The following is a 17,818-nucleotide window of genomic DNA, read 5'->3' on the forward strand; positions in this document are numbered from 1 at the left end:
ATAAGCTGTTTTTTTTTAAACCTGGTTGCGGTCCCATCTCTAACAAGCTAATCGAAACATTAGAAAATTTATCGTTTTGCAGCACTATTGCATTTGTATAAATAAGCTGGTGAAACTGAGAACGTATTTAACAAAATGCTATAAACAAAGGTGAGTACCAACAAGAAAATACCTATTAAGTGAAAAGCGCCACAGTGGCTCAATTAGCTATTGGAATTTGGAAACGGATGTAATAAATCTAAAAAAAAATACAGATACATACAAACGTATGAGGAAAATTTTTGACTCCCATGTACACACATACACATATTGCAGAAATTCGCACACATATGTGACTCTGGATAGATATCATTATACTAAGTAGTGTCCTTAAAACAGCGCTCCTAGAGTTTCTCGAAGTTTTCATGAAAGAAAATTATGTTTGTATGTACATACATAAAAACAAATGTAAGTGCGCATAAAAAAAGTATGCAATCAGCTCAAAACATCCACGTAACAATAAGCTGTAGATGCGACTTGAACTTGATTAAATATGCAATTAAATCCGAGACGGATTTAAGTAATTGTCTGACAAATTAAATAGTACAGGCTGTCGCCATTTCACCTGTGTGTGTCTGTGTACACAATTGTTTAGGCACACACACAGACAAACAAATTTACATACATACATATGTTTGTACATTTTGCGTTGCTCATTAGCGGCTTTTCAGACGTCATGAATACATACGGAAAACAGATTTAATCTAAATAAATGCATATGTGTAGGTGTTTGTGGGAGTGTTTGTGTAATATAGATTAAATGATTTTTATTGCTGTTTTATTCTTTAAGTAAGTCTTTTGAAAAAAAAAAAACGTATACGGTTATGCAACTTGTTTTTTTTTTAGGATGATAGTGTAAGTGCATACGTATGTAAATGTGTAATATATAGAAGTTGCGCAGGCTAAATGCTAGAGCAGATAAGAGATAAGAATAATATAGTTAGCAGCTGTTAGTAATACAAGTTCTTTCAATACATGCATACTTAAGCGTATAAGCGTATTTTGGTTTTGTTTTGTGCTAATTTAATTAGTGCCTTTCTAACTTATTTTCGTTTTCGTTAACTTTTGCCACATTGCGTTATATGTTGTTGTTGTTTTTATTTACTATGATTATCTGTGTATTTGTATCGGTTGTTGACAGTGGCTTTGATTGGCTGTGAATATTTTGTTGATACGCAAGTGATTAATTGGCTTTCATTATTAATTGCAGTCTTATATTTTTGCAGTCATATGTAGAATTTGTATAAGCGTCAGTCATTAAAAGCTTTGCAGTGGGCACAAAAGTTAAACAGACAGTCTGCTTGTTAAATAATTAACCACGGTTAAAAGTTAACTTTAATTCTAAAGTGACTAGAGGCCATATGTCAGTAGAGTTGGAAGCTTAATATATACATATAAAAGTGAGGCTACTACGCATCAAAAAGTTTGAAGACCAAAGCAAACTAAATTTAGTTGAAGGCTAAGGGAAGAGAAGTTCGAAGGACGGGACTATGAGGACAGAGGACACACCTTATTTATATTATTTACATGACTGCTATTGATTTTAGCATACTCTACTGCGTTGCTTAAATTAAGCCTTTAACCATTGCGTGTGCATTAATTTTATTTGTGTGTTTAGTGACCGCAATCAATAGACTAATATTTTATTTATTTGTTTGGACAGGTGTACTATGCGAGCACAGCATGAGATCTGTATAATGCCATACAAGTTACTACGATTGCAAACGGAAAAATGGAAGCAGTATCCAAGATCACCTTGATATTGACAGTGGTGCTCACTAGCCAACAACTATGCTATGTGCATGCCCAGCAGCAACATGCGCTGGGCTGCCAAGCGGTGTACAGCGAACGCATTAGCGCTGCAACACAGTTGCAACAACAAGAGCAACAGCTGGGCGAACAGCCCATCCCGACGCGACGCACATGGCAGGAGCATGAATTTACGCTATTGGGCTACAAATTCCATTTGCCATTTGTGGGGCATGTAGTGGATGCAGATGCAGATGATAGTGACAGTGTGGACGAGGACCGTTGGTTGCTGGACAGCAGCGCAAAGCTCTATACGAGCCAAGTGGAGGGCAAGGAACAGCAGCTCAGTGACAGCAACGTGCTGGATACTAATAAATTTATATATAAGTTGCGCTGCCAGCAAGTGAGCGTGGCAAGCATTAATGCTCAACTGCTGAGCAAGCGGCCGACGATCAACTATGAGCGTTTAATGCTGCGCGAAGTGCACGATGCCACACAAACGTTGCAACTGCAGCAGCTTGAGAACAGCTTGCGTCAGTTTAGCTGGCTGCAAAGCGAACTGCAAGATGCTACACTGCAGCGTTTGTTTCAACAGCAGCAGCCGCTGGATTTGCTTACGCTAGATCTAAGCGATAATCGCTTAGAGTGTTTGCACTGGCTGCAGCCACTCACCATGCGCATCTTGAAAGTACTTAAGCTAAGCGGCAATCGCTTAACCAGCTGCCCGCTCAACGAGCTGCAGCATCTGAATCACTTGGAAGAGCTGCATTTGGATAACAATGCGCTGCGCGAGCTGCCCATGCGCTTTGTGCAAGAGCTTAGCGAATTGCGACTGCTGAATCTGAGCCACAACGCCTTGGAGCAGCTGCCACGCAATATATTCGAGGGCGCATTGCAGCTGGAGCGCTTGCACTTGGCACACAATCGCCTGAGCGTTGTGCCCTTTCAGCTGTTCCAAAGCGCACGCGAGCTACGCCTGCTTGACCTGAGCCACAATCAGCTGCTATCCTTTCCGGATAACTTTTTTGCTTTAAATGCGCAGCTGCGTCATCTGCAGCTGCAGCATAATCAGCTCAAGTTCATAGGCAAGCATAGTTTATATAATTTGCGTGAGCTGCGTCAGCTGGACTTGTCGCAAAACGAGTTGGCCAGCATAGATCGCAAGGCATTCGAGTCAATGGGCAAGCTCATAGCTCTAAATATATCCGGCAATCACCTTACTATGCTGTCCTCCATCATCTTTCAGCCACTGCATGCGCTGCGTCAATTGGATTTAAGTCGCAATCAGTATCAAGCACTGCCCGCGGCTCTGTTCCAATCGCAGCGTCAATTGCTATTGCTGCGCATTGATGAGACACCGCTGCAGCAGTTGCCCAATTGGATTTCACGCCAGGAGCAGCACATAGAGCCACAAATTCTGCAGCGTCTACGTTACTTATCGCTGCAGCAAAATGCGCAGCTAAAGCAGCTGCCTGAGACGCTCTTTGCCAATGCCAACAATCTACGCGAGCTGCTGCTTGCCGACAATGATTTGCTGCAGCTGCCCAACCAAATTGGCAGCCTCTCACGATTGCGTCGCCTAAGCGTACGCGGCAATCGTCTCAGCACGCTGCCGGAAAGCTTAAAGCAGCTGGATCAGCTGCACTATCTCAATATACTTAGCAATGAGTATCTCTGCGATTGCAGCATGTACTGGCTGAACAGCTGGCTAACCAATGCCAGCACCTCGTTGCGGCGTCCGCAAAGTGCTGCAAGTCAAATGCTCGACTCCTATGAGCAGCTGGATAATCAAATAGAGGAACTCAAGTGCCAATATGGTTACCCAGGCGATATGCTGCGCGTGCTCAGCAATCTCAATTGCAGTGTGCCCGTCGTTGTGCAGTCCTCAGCGCCCAAAATGTATCGTCTACACTCCACAGCCAAGCTGGAGTGCATGGTCTATGGCAGTCCCACACCAGATATTATATGGGTAACGTAGCACGCCCCATTTTCTACATCTTCTATGCTCATCAAGTTGCTTTTTTTAGGTCACTCCACGCAATCAAATATTGAGACATCATGCGGATCCCGATAAGCGACCGATTATCATCAACAGTGACAACGATCATCAGCCAAGCAAATTTGAGCTCTTTGCTCTAACGGATGATACCAATCTGAAGGCGCTGCAGGGATCTGTGAACATTACACGCCAACGCAGCATTGTGGGGGATCGTGTCATGCTTGTGGAGAATGGCTCCTTGCTGGTGCATAATATATCACGTGGTGACAGTGGTCTTTACACTTGCTATGCCTTGAATGTCATGGGCAACTCCTCCGCGGGAATTAGGTAAATGCAAGCTACCAAGCTGATCTTAATCAAAATATCAAACATACATCAATGTTGTCTTTCAAAAAAGTTTTGGCCATAAAACAAAAGCTATACTATTTCAAAAATTAAGTATATTGAAAAAGTATATTGATTGTAAAAATCATCTCTTTTCCAAGCTAAAATCCCCTTTCAAATATCCATCTCCTTAATCGAAACTAAACCAAAGCTTGCATTTCATTTAATTTACCTTTTTATATCTAATTAGGTATCAGCAGATCGAACTTCATATATCTGAGGCCAAAAAGTAGATACACAAGCTTATTTTGTTTTTGAATATAGCTATAGTAGCTTTATATTTTTGATTATGCTTTGTTTGTGAAACAATTAATGCATTTTATATTTGTTCGACAGGCTCTACATTGATCCCATTGTATTCTATCGCGTGAAAATTGAAAGTCTGCTAGCAGGCACAGCGCTTGCCACAGCATTTCTATTACTCACATTGATAGTGCAGGGATTGCGCAGCTGTCTGACCAGGCTCGGAGTCTGCGAGCGACTGCGCTGCTGTGCGCGCACCAAGCAGTCACCCAGATCGCGTCAAATCTATGCCATGTTGGATAGCATTGAGAGCTATAAGAGCCAGCAGCTGGAGCGATTGCGTGAGAATTATGCGCAGCAAGTGCATCGCATACGTGAGAATTGCGCACAGCAGGCGGAATGGATACAGGGCAGCTATACTACCCAAGCGAAGCATTTGAAAGAATTCCGGGATATGGGCTCGAGTCATTTGACTGCGCTGAAAGATCAGTACAATGATCAGATGAAGAAAGTGCGCGACTATTCGACAGGTCAGCTCAGTTGGGTGCGCGAAAATTATGTCTTCCAACGCAATAAGATACGTAAGTTCAGCGCTCATCAAGTGCTGCGATTGCGTGAGGGCTACAAGTACCAGCAGCAGAGCCTGAATAAGGTGCTCGAGAATCTGCCGAGCTTTTACTTTGAGAACTGTCGCGGACGTTGCGAGGATGATATTGTCGAGGGTATAATCACATTTTATATAACTTAAATTTCTTTTCTCTCGTGCCTACATTTACATTTTTCTTCATCGACTTTGTAGATTTGGACTGCTATTTCAAGAGTCAGGCGGAAAAAGAGCTGCACATACAGAAGCTTAAGTCGCGTCTGCTGGTTGCGAATAATTCAGCCAGCAAAGCTTCCATCTACTATACGCCGCCAGACGATGAGCTCAATCGCTCGCAGCTGCAAATGCAAATGACGCCTATACACATTAACTATATAGACGAGAATATGGATCAACAGAAACTGGAGCTTGAGGATTTCAAAATTGATCCAGCTCTATTATTATACAATACACCGCGACTTTATGTTAATCCCGAAGGCGCCAGCTGCAGTCATTTTGCCATGGCTTCAGCTTTGTCCGCCGGCCTGAGCATTGAGGATAACAATTTGGATGCGCGTTTGCAGGCAGAACGCCCCAGCCCATTAGAGTTGCAAGAACTGAAGGACTCAAACGATGTGAAGAACTCGAAATCGTGTCCTGCTATTTATAAAGTATCCAAGCAGCGTGATGGCAGCACTCTGCATGAACTACTCACCCGGGACGAGGATGGACTACCACAACAGATGCTGCGTCTCAATCCGGTTGATGAGTCTACGCTGACACTGCAGCTACCCAAAGAGCAACTAAATATAACGCTGGAGGAGTGCTCCTCCAATAGCCTTAATAGCAGCAACAGCGGCAGCAGCGCCAACGTTTCCACGCCTCCCAGCAGCAGCAACACATAGAGATTTTTTGTTGTTAGTTTTTTTTTTTTGTCTTTGATTAAAACAAAAAACAAATGACGCTAATTGAGGTTAATGTTAAAATACATATAAAAAGTGAAAAGGCATCAAACAATAATTATGTTTAGATTTAATTAGCGAATCTTAATGAATTTAAATGCTGAATGAAAACAGTTTTAGTAATGAAGCAAAGTACGAAAGAACGTTATTATTCTAAAAGCAGCAAAGTCATACAATTAGCAGGTTAGTAAAAATATTAAAGATTGAAAAAGAAAAGTGAAAATTAAATTGCATATACTCTAGTACATTTGTATGTAAATGGTATCATTATTGTCAATAATACTTGAAAAGCCCCCCATTTGTGATTTCATCTATATAAAAAAAAATACAAACAAACTGAGCGATTTATTTATATAGAGCGCATCAAAACGTACATATACATAACATATATATTATAGTATATAAAGAGCCTGGCGTATTTTAAAAATGAAAACAAATTTTAATCATGCAACAAAGTTAAGCAAATAAATCAACAGAAAGTACTATATATTATATACAAATTTAAATACGATACATTTTATTTTGAAAAACATTAAAATCTATAAGAAGAGATATCACATGTTGGTGAACTACTTAGTTTGTTATGTAAAAAATACAATTTGTATTACGAAAATGTTTGATCAAAGTTTCAGTTTTATAAAATGTAGTTTTCTTTTATTTTATATTTAATGTCTTTAAATTGTGAATTAGTTTGCTTCAAATAACTGAAAATAACAGAAGGTTTTATTAGATTTAAATTCAATGCATTAGATGGCTAATTTTTAACATTGCATATAAAAAACAACTGTAATTCAATTGTAATTCTTAACTGCCTCTCGTTTAGATTTAGTTTATTTTCTGCATTAGTTTTAGCAACTATACTGCGTAGTTTTTACATTAAACAATTAAAATTACAGCAACAATAAGAACTACTATTTAACTGTTTAGACATCGCCGCATTCACGGTCTTTGAGCACCTCAATGGCACAAGGAGTTGTGTCCAATTTGCAAGGCTCGGTATCGGATTCCACCTCGCTGAGATCATCGTATTCGCATTCGCATGGGAAGCACTCCATTTCGCCTTCCTCCATTTCGGCTTCTTCGCCCTCGCCATAATAACTGATTCTCTCCTCGCTGGGGGCACTTGCCTCCGTGGTCAATGAGCAGACAGATAGCTCCGAGTCGGATATAGGCAACGGCACTGGCTCTTGCGGCAACAATGAGTAATCATAGACAGCCATTTCCTGAGCAAACCATATAGTGGGCTTCATTTCGCCTTCTTCCTCCTCAGCATCCTCCACTTCATTGAAATCACTTTCAGGCATATCAGTGTCCACCTTTTCTTTGTAATTGCCTGGCAAAAAGTAGCCCAACAGCATATAGCGATTGTCAAAGCTGAAGACAGCCGGTCCAGTAGGATATAGATTATCCCAGATGCCATGCAATATGGTGCACTTGTCATCATTGCCTATATACATCTCAAATGGACCCATGCGCACATTGTTGTGCCAGGTGGACTTGAGACGCACTGACAAGCAGCAATTGTCCTTGTCAGCCTTGAAGCTGTAAACACCTACACCATGACGTTCGCCCTTGTGCCAATCACCCATGTAAGTATCGCCATTGGCATAATTGTAACGTCCAATGCCATGCTTCAGATGCTTGCGCCAATTGCCCTCGTAGACAGAGCCATCAGGATAAATGAATATGCCGCGACCACAGCGCGTGCCACAACGATATTGCCCATAATAACGTGCACCATTTTGAAAGACATAAAGTCCAATGCCATGACGGCGTCCCTTACGATAATTACCATCATACTGATCGCCATTTGGCAATATAGCCCAGCCGCGTCCATGACGCTGGCCTGCAGCATTGCGTCCGCCTATATATTTCTATAATAACAATTGTCTTTAGCTTTTGTGTAATTAATTAAAGTTACATACGCCTATATTTGGTCCTTCATCTTCATCCTCGCCAAAATCTAGAGCTGATTCTTCAGACTCGTCGGTATAGCTCATACTTAACTTGTATATAGTTTATTAAGAAATATATATATATAATTTCGTACTTAAATTACTTTTGGGAACGGTGTTGTATACATTTAAATTAAAACGGCTTACTACAATTTGAAATACCCCAAACTAGCTACAAATATCGTTTATCGCAATTGCATGTCATCGATTACGTTTCCGTTGCATAGAAATAGTTGGCCAAAGGATAACGTATAAACAGCGCCAGGAGCGTGCATATTATCTGAAATCCCATCAGCATTTGTGTAATCACACGCTCGTGCACAGGTCCAAATATAAACAGCACAAAGTTAATTAGCGTAAAATTATTGGTTATCACACGTCCATCCTCCAGTTCTTGCCAGCTAATAAGTCGCATGGAGCGCAGCAGCGTTACCATTAGACGACCCAGCTTGCCCAGTTCATTCAGGCGAAACTCCGTAGTGCTTATATGCAGCAAATCTGTTTTGGCATCATATTTAGGCAAACGATGTCGTGGACAAGGCACAAAGTGGAAAAGCTGCGGCGTGGAGTATAAAAAGTTCAAAATCTGTGGCAGAAAGAAGAGCAGCAGCGTTTTGCTAAAGTGTCCAAGAATGCCCACCACTGCAAATGTCATGCCGGCAAAATAGCAATAGGTATCGCCCACAAACACTTGCGAAGGATATCTGCAAAGATAAAAATTTCAAACAGTCAAACATTGAAGTAATTAAAGTTTAAATTATGGTCACACTGGCCAACAGCTGAGCTGCTGACTCAATGCAAAAAAGTGTGTGCTGCAGAGAGCAATGTGACGTCACAAGTGCAGCCAACAATGAAATTCAAATTGATAAGCTCAATAAAATAAATGAATTTAATTTGTATATTCATTAAAGTGATTAATTTAAGCCGCTCAAATGTATTATCTTAAAAGTAACATATTTATGGGCATTTTATTTTTGAACAGCTGTGAGCGAGCATTTAGCGAGAGAGCGAGAGGACACTGGACCAGCTGTGCGTGTGGGCTGCGGCTATAAGCAAAAAGTGGGTGTGTTTGCTGAAAAAAATAAGTACGCAGAAAGCAACTACACAAATGTGCTGCGTTTAAACTAATTAATAGACAATGGCCAGATTTATAGGTCTGAGCCAAATAGCAGCTAACAATGCCGCAGGCACTCGTCTAAACATAACCAAAAAATTAGTGCTCTGGTCAGTGCTGATACTTCAACTGGGCTTCATTGGCTGCATATGGCTGCTGCAGCTGAGCCGCAATCAGGAGCAGCAACTAACGGAGACGGCAGCAGCGCGAGTGCATTTTGTGCAGCAGGAGAGACTACAACAGCCACAGTCGCATAAAAAGCGTTGCATGCAACGCGAGAATGTCAATCAATACCAGCGAGACTTTTATCAGCTGAAACTGAGCAATCACAGCGTGGACTATGCGCTGCCGGCATATGCAGAGCTGGAGCAGCAGACAGCGCTTTGGTGCTATGCGGAGGGCACAGTGAATCAAACACAGCAGCAATTGTTAAATGAGCTGGACTATTTGCTGGCGCCGCCGCAGTGCAGCTGCCAGAGTGGCTGGCATGGACGCGACTGCGGCCAGCCAGAGATTATATGGCGCGCACTAATGACGCATAGCCGCAGCAGCAGACGACCGTTAAAGCTGCGTGAGGCAAGCGCCAATAGATTGAAGCGTTTGTACTATATGATTAGCCTGGGCGACTGGCAGCTTATAAATCTTGAGCTGCTGCAGCTGCAGCTACGCACACTTGCTTCCGTGGTGGACTACTATCTCATCTATTACTATGTCAATGCCAGCTGGCAACATCAGCAGCAGCGACGACTTGAGCGTCAGTTGCACGCGCAGCTCAATGGCAACTTTGTGCTCCATGCGTGCACAAATCGTCGCAATTGCAGCAGCGCCAACGCTTATGCGCATCTGCGGCAACAACTGTGGACGCAATGCGGCATGCAGCTGGCGCCGACGGATCTTCTGCTCTATGGCGATGCAGAGACAGTTTATGCACCTGCAGCGCTTAAGTTTCTTAAATATTATGCAGAGGATGTGCTGCCGTTGCGCTTTCGTTTGAAACACAATGTCTACGGCTTTTACTGGCAGCATCCACAACGTACGCGCTTGAGTGGCGTAATTAGTTCCTTGCTGCATTTGCATGCAGCACAACTGAATCTGCAGCGTCTAGAGCAACAAGCCAGCCATACGCTGGGCGATCTCAATCATTACGGTGGGTGGAGCTGTGAGCTTTGCCTTTCCCCAGAGCAACTGCTGCATATGCTGCAGACCAAGGCGAATGTCAGCCATGTGCACATGCCACAAACGGCACGCATTGATGCCACCTATATACAGCAGCTTATGGGCAACGGCCTGCAGCTGGATGGCAGCACGCAGCTGCTGCGCATGCGGCAGCAGCATGAAAAGTATTATGCCCCAACGACTGCGCTGCTACAGAGTCAGGAGTATGCACAGCTTTTGGTCAATTTATATGATGTGGATGTGCTCAACGATCTGCAGCTGGACGAGGATGAAGACTAAACTATCTAAGACTAAGACTAGTTACACTCATTTAACATATAAGGTGCCTGGTTTTGTATAATCATCAACGCTTGAAGCCAAACATATCGACAAAAACGTTAACTCATTTCTTTGGCGCATTATTAAATTCCAAATTTTGCATCTCAGCAGGCAGCAGACAGCACGTGAAACTTAGAAACGAAAACCACACGCCAACTGTGATAAAATAATAGTATATATAAATGCAACTAAAACTAAACAGGAATTTAACCAGTAATGCTAAACATTTCGAGGAAATTTGTTGTGAATTTAGTAAAGCAAATATATTAAAAACGAATTAATTAATTATTTATGTACGCTTAGTTTTCTATGTCGAATTTCAATTAAATGTTAAATTGCATTTATAAAATAAATTAAAAACAAATATTTTTGAGTGCTAAAACTACGAAAGAACTTTTTTCTGACTACTGCCCAAGTTTTAAGCTGATCTCAGTATTCTAAATAATACAATTATTAGCTCACCTGTTGAATTTCCATAGCGCTAACGACGTAGCCAAAAATGGCAGCATAAAATGCAGTGAGAACTGATGGGATTCCACCTGATGACCCAGAGCCAGTTCGATGAAGTTAAACACAGTCACAGAGGCAGCTATAATGAGTGACTGGCCCACCTCCAAGCCATTAATGCCAGCGAGTATGTTTATAGCATTGGTGCAAAACACAGCCAACTTGCCCATGAATATATAATATAGTACACCTGTAAAATAATAAACAGCATTAATTTTTCATTGAAGCAACTGCTAGCCGTACCTATGTTCACTGATGTGCCAAACACTCCACGTGCAAAGTTGGGCATCATAACTGTAGTGGAGTTATAGTTTACATAATACACCATTAACAACGGTAACGTTGCTATGGTTGGGAGCAGCAGCTTGTGGCGCCAGCGCAGATCCAAGACATCATCGGCAAAGCCCAGAAATATCATGCAGCATATAGAAAGCAATGCAGCAATCAATTCCACAAACTAAATGGTAAACAGCAAACATAAATTCTTGTAGAGCGCCAAAATTGCATTGTGACTCACCTTATCGTGTGGAAATGTTGCTGGTTTGCCGCCAGTTAAGGCATCCGTAGCAGCGGCTTCGTCAAATGCAAACGGTATGGGTATAAACAGAAACATAGATATAAGAAAAACGCAGCCAATAAGCACGCCATAGGACTCCGGACTGCAATGGAAATAAGCTTATTAGTAGCATGCCGGTTAAGTTGTTTTTTTTTTGTTGCTTACATCTGCGGCTTATCCTTTTTGCATAAATCTCTGCCCGCAAGATTAGCCTTGATGAACATATCTCGCAGGCGAGGTATCATGCGCACAGTCATAAAGTACGCGCCGACAGCTATAGCTGCATTTATGCCAATCGCTGTCGTGGACATTTTGTTGCACACTAATTAGATTATGCTTAACTGAAAATACTGTGACACTGCCACGAGGCCGTTAAGTTGTAGGCACGTGTGATTTCGTTGTGGGTGAAAATGCCTGCAATTGTACCGCTTATGTATCAACCAACCATTCTGTCCAATATATATATGCTACACGCAATTACTTTTAATACAATTGCTGATAACAACAAACACAGCTGTTCACAGCATTGCCAGCGCAAGCAAGCTAGGTCAATAACAACTTAGTTATCGATAACACATATCGCTGGCTATTTTTAAAATAGATATTTGTAAATTTTATTTAATAATGAATATCATCAGCGGTGTCTACAAAACCCAACTACCTTTTATACATGTAAATTAACATAACAATTATATACTTAATGAGCAATACTTATACTTTCATTTCGAGTTTGGTCCATAGAGAGAGTGATTATTTTCGCTTGCTGGCCTGTTAACGCCCACGAAAGAATGGAAAGACTTTCTGAAGATCTGCCTTGGACATGCACGCCTCCACTTGAGGCAAGCTTTCTACAATATTTAGTAAATAGATTTGCAATTGCTGACGACGCTCTTCAACAAAGTGTAGATTCATATTGCCAAAGTGCTTCTTGGGTGGAAAGCCCACAGTGCTGATGTTCGGATGCGTGCGTAGCAACGATTTATGCAGCTTGTTGAATTCACTGTAGCGTCGATAGAGTGTCCAGTGCTCCAGGCGCTGGCGCATGGTTATATGTATCTCATAGACATAATAGGAGCTTGAGTTTGTCTTGACAAGTTTCACTTGAGGAATGGTTATGAGAAAGTTGGAGCAAAATGAGGAAGTTGGATCAATTCCAGTCTCGTTGAACTGTTTGGTTAGGCGACGTATGAGCTGACGATTCTGCAGGCTTAGCTCAGCAACGCGTGTTTCCAACAAAGCACAACGTTCGTTCAGTTCATTAACTTGCTCCTCCAATGCTGCCGTCTGCTGTACACCACCTACCCCATTGGCGGAGGAAGACGATTTGCTCCATTGTGAGGAAGTATCACTGCGATCTTCAAAAAGTTCTTGTTCCGCATCAAGCTCTTGCACTGCGCTGCTCTCTGGCACATCAGGCAAGGGTTTCTTCAAAAACTCTAGCTCAGGTTCAATGGGATCACAGGGTGTATTATAAATGGCAGTCACTGGTATTTGTAACTCCTGTGCAACTGCATCATTGGAGACAATCTGTTGCACCTCCAACACTTCACGCGGAGTCAGCGCGCCCAGCAAATCTTCTGTAGAAGTAGCACACACTATAGGTCGCTCTACTGCAGCTGAGTTGCGCCCCGGCTTACGTACAGCCACAGGCTGCGGCGTATATATAATGGGCTCTTCTTTGACAATAGCAGCTGTAGTTGCGGCAACACGTCGAGGAGCATTGAGCTCAACATTTTCGACGCTTAGCGCAAAAAGCACATCACTAAGACTATCTAGTATCTCTGGAAGTTTCTTGGCAGCCTCCTCATTAAGCAGTAGTGACCAGGGTGTATAGAAACGTTGAATCTGAGCCTCGTCACTTAGCCAAGTCAACAGGTGACTGTGTAGACGCTTCTCATTGAGTGTGGCACGTATAAACGCGCGTCCGCGTCCATGTTTGGTCCAAATCTGTTTAAGATCCTCGTAACGTCGTCGTTCATGTGGTGTTAGTTGTGTTTGGCAAAAATCCCAAAATGTAGTCTCATTGCTGTTGCTGCTGCCACCACCCGCGGCACCTGTTACGATCTCATGCATGTTTTGAAAAATGCTCGCTGCCGTTAAAGTCACATTTACGGTTTGCCTCAAGCCATAGCCAAGCGTTTCTTCTAGAGCCTCGCACAATTCCAGCACTGTGTCATCTTTCTCCGTCGCCAGCTCGCGTTTTCCACTGTAGCTCTCACTTGTTTGTTGCGCACTTCTTTGCAGTCGTCGAAAAATGTCCTCCCTCCGTTGGCCAAAGGTGCTGCCACTCAAGGCTGCACGTGTTGGTTCTGGCAGCACCTTCAAATTCTCGTGCATTGCTTTAAATTCGTTAAGCTCATTTGCTAAATACTACAATTTGTTTTGTTTTCTTTTTCTGTTTAGTTTAGTCACTGCTACGGCTGACAGTGTGTTGCCCAAACTAGTTATCGATTAATACATCTCACTGTCTTCAAGGCATACTGGTTTTATAAATAAGAAGCCGTTACTTTTTAGTTTAACTTATATATTGTCAATCGTTAATAAATAAATACATTGAAAATAAATAAATTATACTTTTAAAATAAAATATTCGCATAGGCAGCCATTTGAGAAAAATGCATAGCATTGTTTCACAGACACTGGCAAAATCGCTGGCAAACCCTTTGTTTCATTTCCTTAATCTCATAAAGTATAGGATCCTTCGCTCGTTGCGTTTTAGCCAATACTCGCTGCAGTTCATCAATGGCATTCAAACATTCACAATAATTACTTAAATTAGTATTTGCACAAAAACAATTATCACACTCGATGGGATCGCATTTGTGCTGCGGTGCAGGATATTGTGGCGCTCGACTTTTTAAATGCTCTCGATGGCACATCTGCTTATAGTAATCTTGGAGCTCTCGTCGCTTTTGCTGTTTCTTCATTTCACTCATGCATGGGGAATCTGGCTCGGGCTGCTTGCATTCGCAGACTGGACATGGGCAATCTTTCGTTTTATCCTTAACATTGCGGCGTTTGATTTTCTTTTTGCGTGGCTCATTTTTCTTTCTTTTCTGTTTATTTTCATCCACCTTAGGTGTACTTTCTTCAGGAGGAGGATCTATAGGTGGAAAAGAATCAATTTTCTCATCCCCATCCCCTGAGCTGGGGTCAATTGACAACGGAGGCTGCGTTACAAGATCATCCTCTTTAGGAATCTTAAAAGGCGTTTTTCGATCATCGTTTTTCTTATTCTTTTTGCCTGTATCAACATCCTGATTTTTATCGCGTTTCCCATCGCCTTTATCATCATCATCATCATCATCATCATCATCTCCATCTTTGTCTTTTATTTTCTTGTGCTTTTTGTCTTTATCGTCATCAAGCTTGTTTTTACGATCACCGTGTCCGTCATGATCTAATTTAGAAGGCTTGTCTGGTGGTCTGGGTATGCGGTTGCCACTGTCACGTCCGTCGTCGTCGTCGTCCGAATCACCTTCACCGGCACCACCATCCCCGCCGGCTCCATCTCCTCCGGCTCCATCTTTATCGCTCTTAGACTTTTTGCCACAGCACTTAGCATAAAACTCTGCGCATTTATTTGGTTTGGCATCAAAGCAACTAAGTAGCTCCGCATATAACTCATCATAGTCACATGGCTCCGATTCCTGGGTTGCCGTCACTTCCAGAGGCTCTTTAGAGGCCTGAGGATCCTGTTTGTAGCTTTGCCACTCCAGCTCAGTGCATTTATTCTCAGGCAGGCCACATTGGTCTTCACAATAGTTGTATTTGCTTTTTAGAGCATGCTTAGGGCTGTCAGCCCTTGGCTCCACGTCCAGTGCAGTTTTTAAAGTTACATGGGTGCGCTCTTTACACAAGGATTTCTTGGTCTCGGCTTTGCGAGGACAATGTAGCCAACTAAATGCGTGGTCTGCTTTTAAATTACTTTGCACTGCTGGCATTTTGTTGACTTTGCTGCGCAGCGATTCGCGATTTAAAACGTAACTAAAATAGGGATTGACATTTTGTTTCTTCTCTGACTGTTTGTTAACAGTGGAAGATATCTTGGACTTTTTTGTTGTATGCACAGCAAGCGCACCGCTTTTCTTTAGACAACTAGCGATCACTTGATTAAATGAAGCTGCTTCTGGTCGTCTAAATTCAGGACCTATACCATAGTAACCCAACGTTTCCTTATACGGGCTTTGCTTCCAGGCCGCTATTAAATCATGCTGCTCGCCATTAAAGTTCGCCTTGCAGCCATCATGGCGCACTGCGTCGACTAAGCTTTGCATAGTCTGTGCTGGATTACATTTGGACACTGGTGGTCTGATGCTGGGATAAACTTCATGCTGCACATATCTGTGCAGCTTACAGTTCTGTCTGCGTATGACATCATAAGGCGAGAGCGCCAGCCACTCAGCCGAGCTCTGCGAGTATTCCAATAATGGATCTTTCTCAATCATCTGTCTACGCATCCTGCATACAGTATTACACAATATTTTTCGTTGATTTTTTAGTACTTCAACATATAAATTTTGGAGTATTTACTCTGTTCAAAATTAATAGTATAATGGGCTTTTGCTATTTTTAGAGCGAACAAGGTATGTTGATAGGGAAACGTAGGTTACTTTGTTGAAAAAATAAATTCTCTTACTTTCTAAGATGAAATTTGATGAAAGAAGGAACTGCAATTAAATGTATTGAATATAAATCTACTCGCCTATAGAATATATTTTATAACTATAGATGCTTGATATTTAATCTATTAAAGACAAAGACAATTTGATTATGAACAACATATATGTACACTTTATTACAATCACATATAAACGAAACGATTTTATGTACAAAGGTTTTTTAAATTATTGAATATTTTCAATTGTCAGTCCGTCATGCACGTTGCTTCACTGACGAATAAATTCCTATTAATTAAATATAGCATACTTTTCAGGGACTGTAGCGTTCCCATTTCTATTACTTAGTGACGAACTCTGCAAAGAGTATGCCATATCCAATTAGGTTGTCAGTCATTGCCTGTGAAGCGTTGTACATGTCAGACTATTATTCATTGTCACACATAAAATCCAGATTAAAAGTTGAAATAGTATAAATTGTTGCCATTTCAGCCGAAGCAATCACAGAAGCGACGGCATAGCTGCTGCTTCAGAGAGTCCAGCTCAAATAGCACCTGCCTCTCCACCATGTGAGATTTGCGACCGAGCTCATCACGCAGCTCCTGCATGGCGCCCAGACGTTCAATGCAATCGCTTAGCTCGGGATTACGACAGAAGCAATCGTTGCAATCGATTTTATCGCATCTGTGTTGCGGCGCAGGATATGGCGTCGGACGTGTTTTGATATATTCCCGATGGCACATGCGTTTAAGATAGTCCTTCAGTTCACGTCGTTTCTGCTCCTCGAGCATGTCTTTAAGGAATGGCGCATCGGTTTCGTTGAGGCGACGATTCATAAACTCGCACACTTCGCATGGACAAGGACAATCGCCTTTTTCTTCTTTCTTTGGCTTGGGCTTGCGTTTGCGTTTACGGCGCTTGCGCTTTTTACGCTTTGGCTCTGGCTCTTCGTCCGTATCGAATGAAAATGGTTTTCTAGGCGGCGGCAATTCAGGCTCTGGCTCCTGCTCCTCCTCAACAACCACAACTTCTTCTTCTTCTTCGGAGCTTTCCTTTCTTTTGCGAGGCTTGGGCTCAGGTGTACGCGCTCTCCGTTTGCGTTTGCGTCTCTTGTGTACGCTGTCTTTCTTGCTTTTGCGCTTCGACGAACGCCTTGACTCAAGATCTTCACTTTCATCCGATTCGTCGTCATCATCATCACCAAAGTCTGGCACAAATTCGCCGCAGCCTTGACAGCCGCCTTCATCATCGGCCTTACCGCGCTTCCCTCCTTTACCACCTTTTCCTGCCTTACCGTCGCGTCCACCAGGTCCACCAGCCTGATCACCACGCCCTCCATAATCACCATGCCCACCATGAGCACCACGTGCTCCTCCTCGACCACCGGCATCACCGGCACCGCCATCACCCCCAGGACCACCTGCCCCACGTTTACCGGCACCTTTTCCGCCTGCACCGCCATCAGCAATGCCCCCAAACCAGGGCGCATGCTCATCTAAATTGCCCAGTGGATCCACCTGCCCCGTTTTATCATCCTTCATTATATCCTTGCAGCACTTTGAGTAATCTTCACAATACGGATTCGAGCATATGTTTTGCTCAAAGCAACGCACC

General features: G+C 42.6%; 7 protein-coding genes across 7 annotated transcripts; 2 read left to right on the forward strand and 5 right to left on the reverse strand.

Annotated features, from left to right (window-relative positions):
• Positions 1-75: 75 nt before the first annotated feature.
• LOC108608340 (immunoglobulin domain and leucine-rich repeat-containing protein 2) lies at positions 76-5,912 on the forward strand. Its single transcript, XM_017999683.2, has 5 exons — positions 76-150; positions 1,703-3,757; positions 3,816-4,114; positions 4,508-5,136; positions 5,214-5,912. The coding sequence occupies exons 2-5, from the start codon at positions 1,772-1,774 to the stop codon at positions 5,900-5,902; spliced, it is 3,603 nt and encodes a 1,200-aa protein (XP_017855172.2). The 5' UTR covers positions 76-150; positions 1,703-1,771; the 3' UTR covers positions 5,903-5,912.
• Positions 5,913-6,701: 789 nt separating this feature from the next.
• On the reverse strand, positions 6,702-7,977 carry LOC108608535 (radial spoke head 1 homolog). The gene is made up of 2 exons (XM_017999949.2): positions 7,885-7,977; positions 6,702-7,833 (listed from the first exon to the last, which is right to left on the reverse strand). The coding sequence occupies exons 1-2, from the start codon at positions 7,957-7,959 to the stop codon at positions 6,883-6,885; spliced, it is 1,026 nt and encodes a 341-aa protein (XP_017855438.2). The 5' UTR covers positions 7,960-7,977; the 3' UTR covers positions 6,702-6,882.
• A 120-nt stretch (positions 7,978-8,097) lies between these two features.
• On the reverse strand, positions 8,098-12,105 carry LOC108608534 (UDP-N-acetylglucosamine--dolichyl-phosphate N-acetylglucosaminephosphotransferase). Its single transcript, XM_017999948.2, has 5 exons — positions 11,751-12,105; positions 11,547-11,688; positions 11,273-11,486; positions 10,985-11,219; positions 8,098-8,618 (listed from the first exon to the last, which is right to left on the reverse strand). The coding sequence occupies exons 1-5, from the start codon at positions 11,894-11,896 to the stop codon at positions 8,123-8,125; spliced, it is 1,233 nt and encodes a 410-aa protein (XP_017855437.1). The 5' UTR covers positions 11,897-12,105; the 3' UTR covers positions 8,098-8,122.
• On the forward strand, positions 8,939-10,768 carry LOC108608533 (beta-1,4-mannosyl-glycoprotein 4-beta-N-acetylglucosaminyltransferase). Its single transcript, XM_017999947.2, has one exon. The coding sequence runs from the start codon at positions 9,053-9,055 to the stop codon at positions 10,481-10,483; it is 1,431 nt and encodes a 476-aa protein (XP_017855436.2). The 5' UTR covers positions 8,939-9,052; the 3' UTR covers positions 10,484-10,768.
• A 67-nt stretch (positions 12,106-12,172) lies between the features above and the next one.
• On the reverse strand, positions 12,173-14,013 carry LOC108599673 (sorting nexin-29). Its single transcript, XM_017986666.2, has one exon. The coding sequence runs from the start codon at positions 13,920-13,922 to the stop codon at positions 12,357-12,359; it is 1,566 nt and encodes a 521-aa protein (XP_017842155.2). The 5' UTR covers positions 13,923-14,013; the 3' UTR covers positions 12,173-12,356.
• A 244-nt stretch (positions 14,014-14,257) lies between these two features.
• LOC108597677 lies at positions 14,258-16,126 on the reverse strand. The gene is made up of 2 exons (XM_017984353.2): positions 14,478-16,126; positions 14,258-14,434 (listed from the first exon to the last, which is right to left on the reverse strand). Exons 1-2 carry the CDS (start codon positions 16,043-16,045, stop codon positions 14,356-14,358), a joined length of 1,647 nt encoding a protein of 548 aa, XP_017839842.1. The 5' UTR covers positions 16,046-16,126; the 3' UTR covers positions 14,258-14,355.
• A 566-nt stretch (positions 16,127-16,692) lies between these two features.
• LOC108608285 (U3 small nucleolar RNA-associated protein 25-like) lies at positions 16,693-17,745 on the reverse strand. The gene has a single exon (XM_017999605.2). It carries the CDS (start codon positions 17,743-17,745, stop codon positions 16,693-16,695), a length of 1,053 nt encoding a protein of 350 aa, XP_017855094.2.
• Positions 17,746-17,818: the final 73 nt, after the last annotated feature.

This window comes from Drosophila busckii, unplaced genomic scaffold (assembly GCF_011750605.1).
Source record: "Drosophila busckii strain San Diego stock center, stock number 13000-0081.31 unplaced genomic scaffold, ASM1175060v1 hic_scaffold_29, whole genome shotgun sequence".
Taxonomy (NCBI): Eukaryota; Metazoa; Arthropoda; class Insecta; order Diptera; family Drosophilidae; genus Drosophila; species Drosophila busckii.

What these genes read in the sequence shown, in the direction of transcription:
- LOC108608340 (XM_017999683.2), top strand. Translation starts at nt 1,772, where the DNA reads ATGGAAGCAGTATCCAAGATCACCTTGATATTGACAGTGGTGCTCACT. An exon ending in AACTCCTCCGCGGGAATTAG is followed by an intron (nt 4,115 to 4,507) that starts GTAAATGCAAGC and finishes TTTGTTCGACAG; the next exon opens with GCTCTACATTGATCCCATTG. An exon ending in CGAGGATGATATTGTCGAGG is followed by an intron (nt 5,137 to 5,213) that starts GTATAATCACAT and finishes TCGACTTTGTAG; the next exon opens with ATTTGGACTGCTATTTCAAG.
- LOC108608535 (XM_017999949.2), bottom strand. Translation starts at nt 7,959, where the DNA reads ATGAGCTATACCGACGAGTCTGAAGAATCAGCTCTAGATTTTGGCGAG. An exon ending in ATGAAGGACCAAATATAGGC is followed by an intron (nt 7,834 to 7,884) that starts GTATGTAACTTT and finishes TTGTTATTATAG; the next exon opens with AAATATATAGGCGGACGCAA.
- LOC108608533 (XM_017999947.2), top strand. Translation starts at nt 9,053, where the DNA reads ATGGCCAGATTTATAGGTCTGAGCCAAATAGCAGCTAACAATGCCGCA.
- LOC108608534 (XM_017999948.2), bottom strand. Translation starts at nt 11,896, where the DNA reads ATGTCCACGACAGCGATTGGCATAAATGCAGCTATAGCTGTCGGCGCG. An exon ending in TGGCACATCAGTGAACATAG is followed by an intron (nt 11,220 to 11,272) that starts GTACGGCTAGCA and finishes ATTATTTTACAG; the next exon opens with GTGTACTATATTATATATTC. An exon ending in GCGCTATGGAAATTCAACAG is followed by an intron (nt 8,619 to 10,984) that starts GTGAGCTAATAA and finishes TTATCTTTGCAG; the next exon opens with ATATCCTTCGCAAGTGTTTG.
- LOC108599673 (XM_017986666.2), bottom strand. Translation starts at nt 13,922, where the DNA reads ATGCACGAGAATTTGAAGGTGCTGCCAGAACCAACACGTGCAGCCTTG.
- LOC108597677 (XM_017984353.2), bottom strand. Translation starts at nt 16,045, where the DNA reads ATGCGTAGACAGATGATTGAGAAAGATCCATTATTGGAATACTCGCAG. An exon ending in AAGCGACGAGAGCTCCAAGA is followed by an intron (nt 14,435 to 14,477) that starts TTACTATAAGCA and finishes TTAAAAAGTCGA; the next exon opens with GCGCCACAATATCCTGCACC.
- LOC108608285 (XM_017999605.2), bottom strand. Translation starts at nt 17,745, where the DNA reads ATGAAGGATGATAAAACGGGGCAGGTGGATCCACTGGGCAATTTAGAT.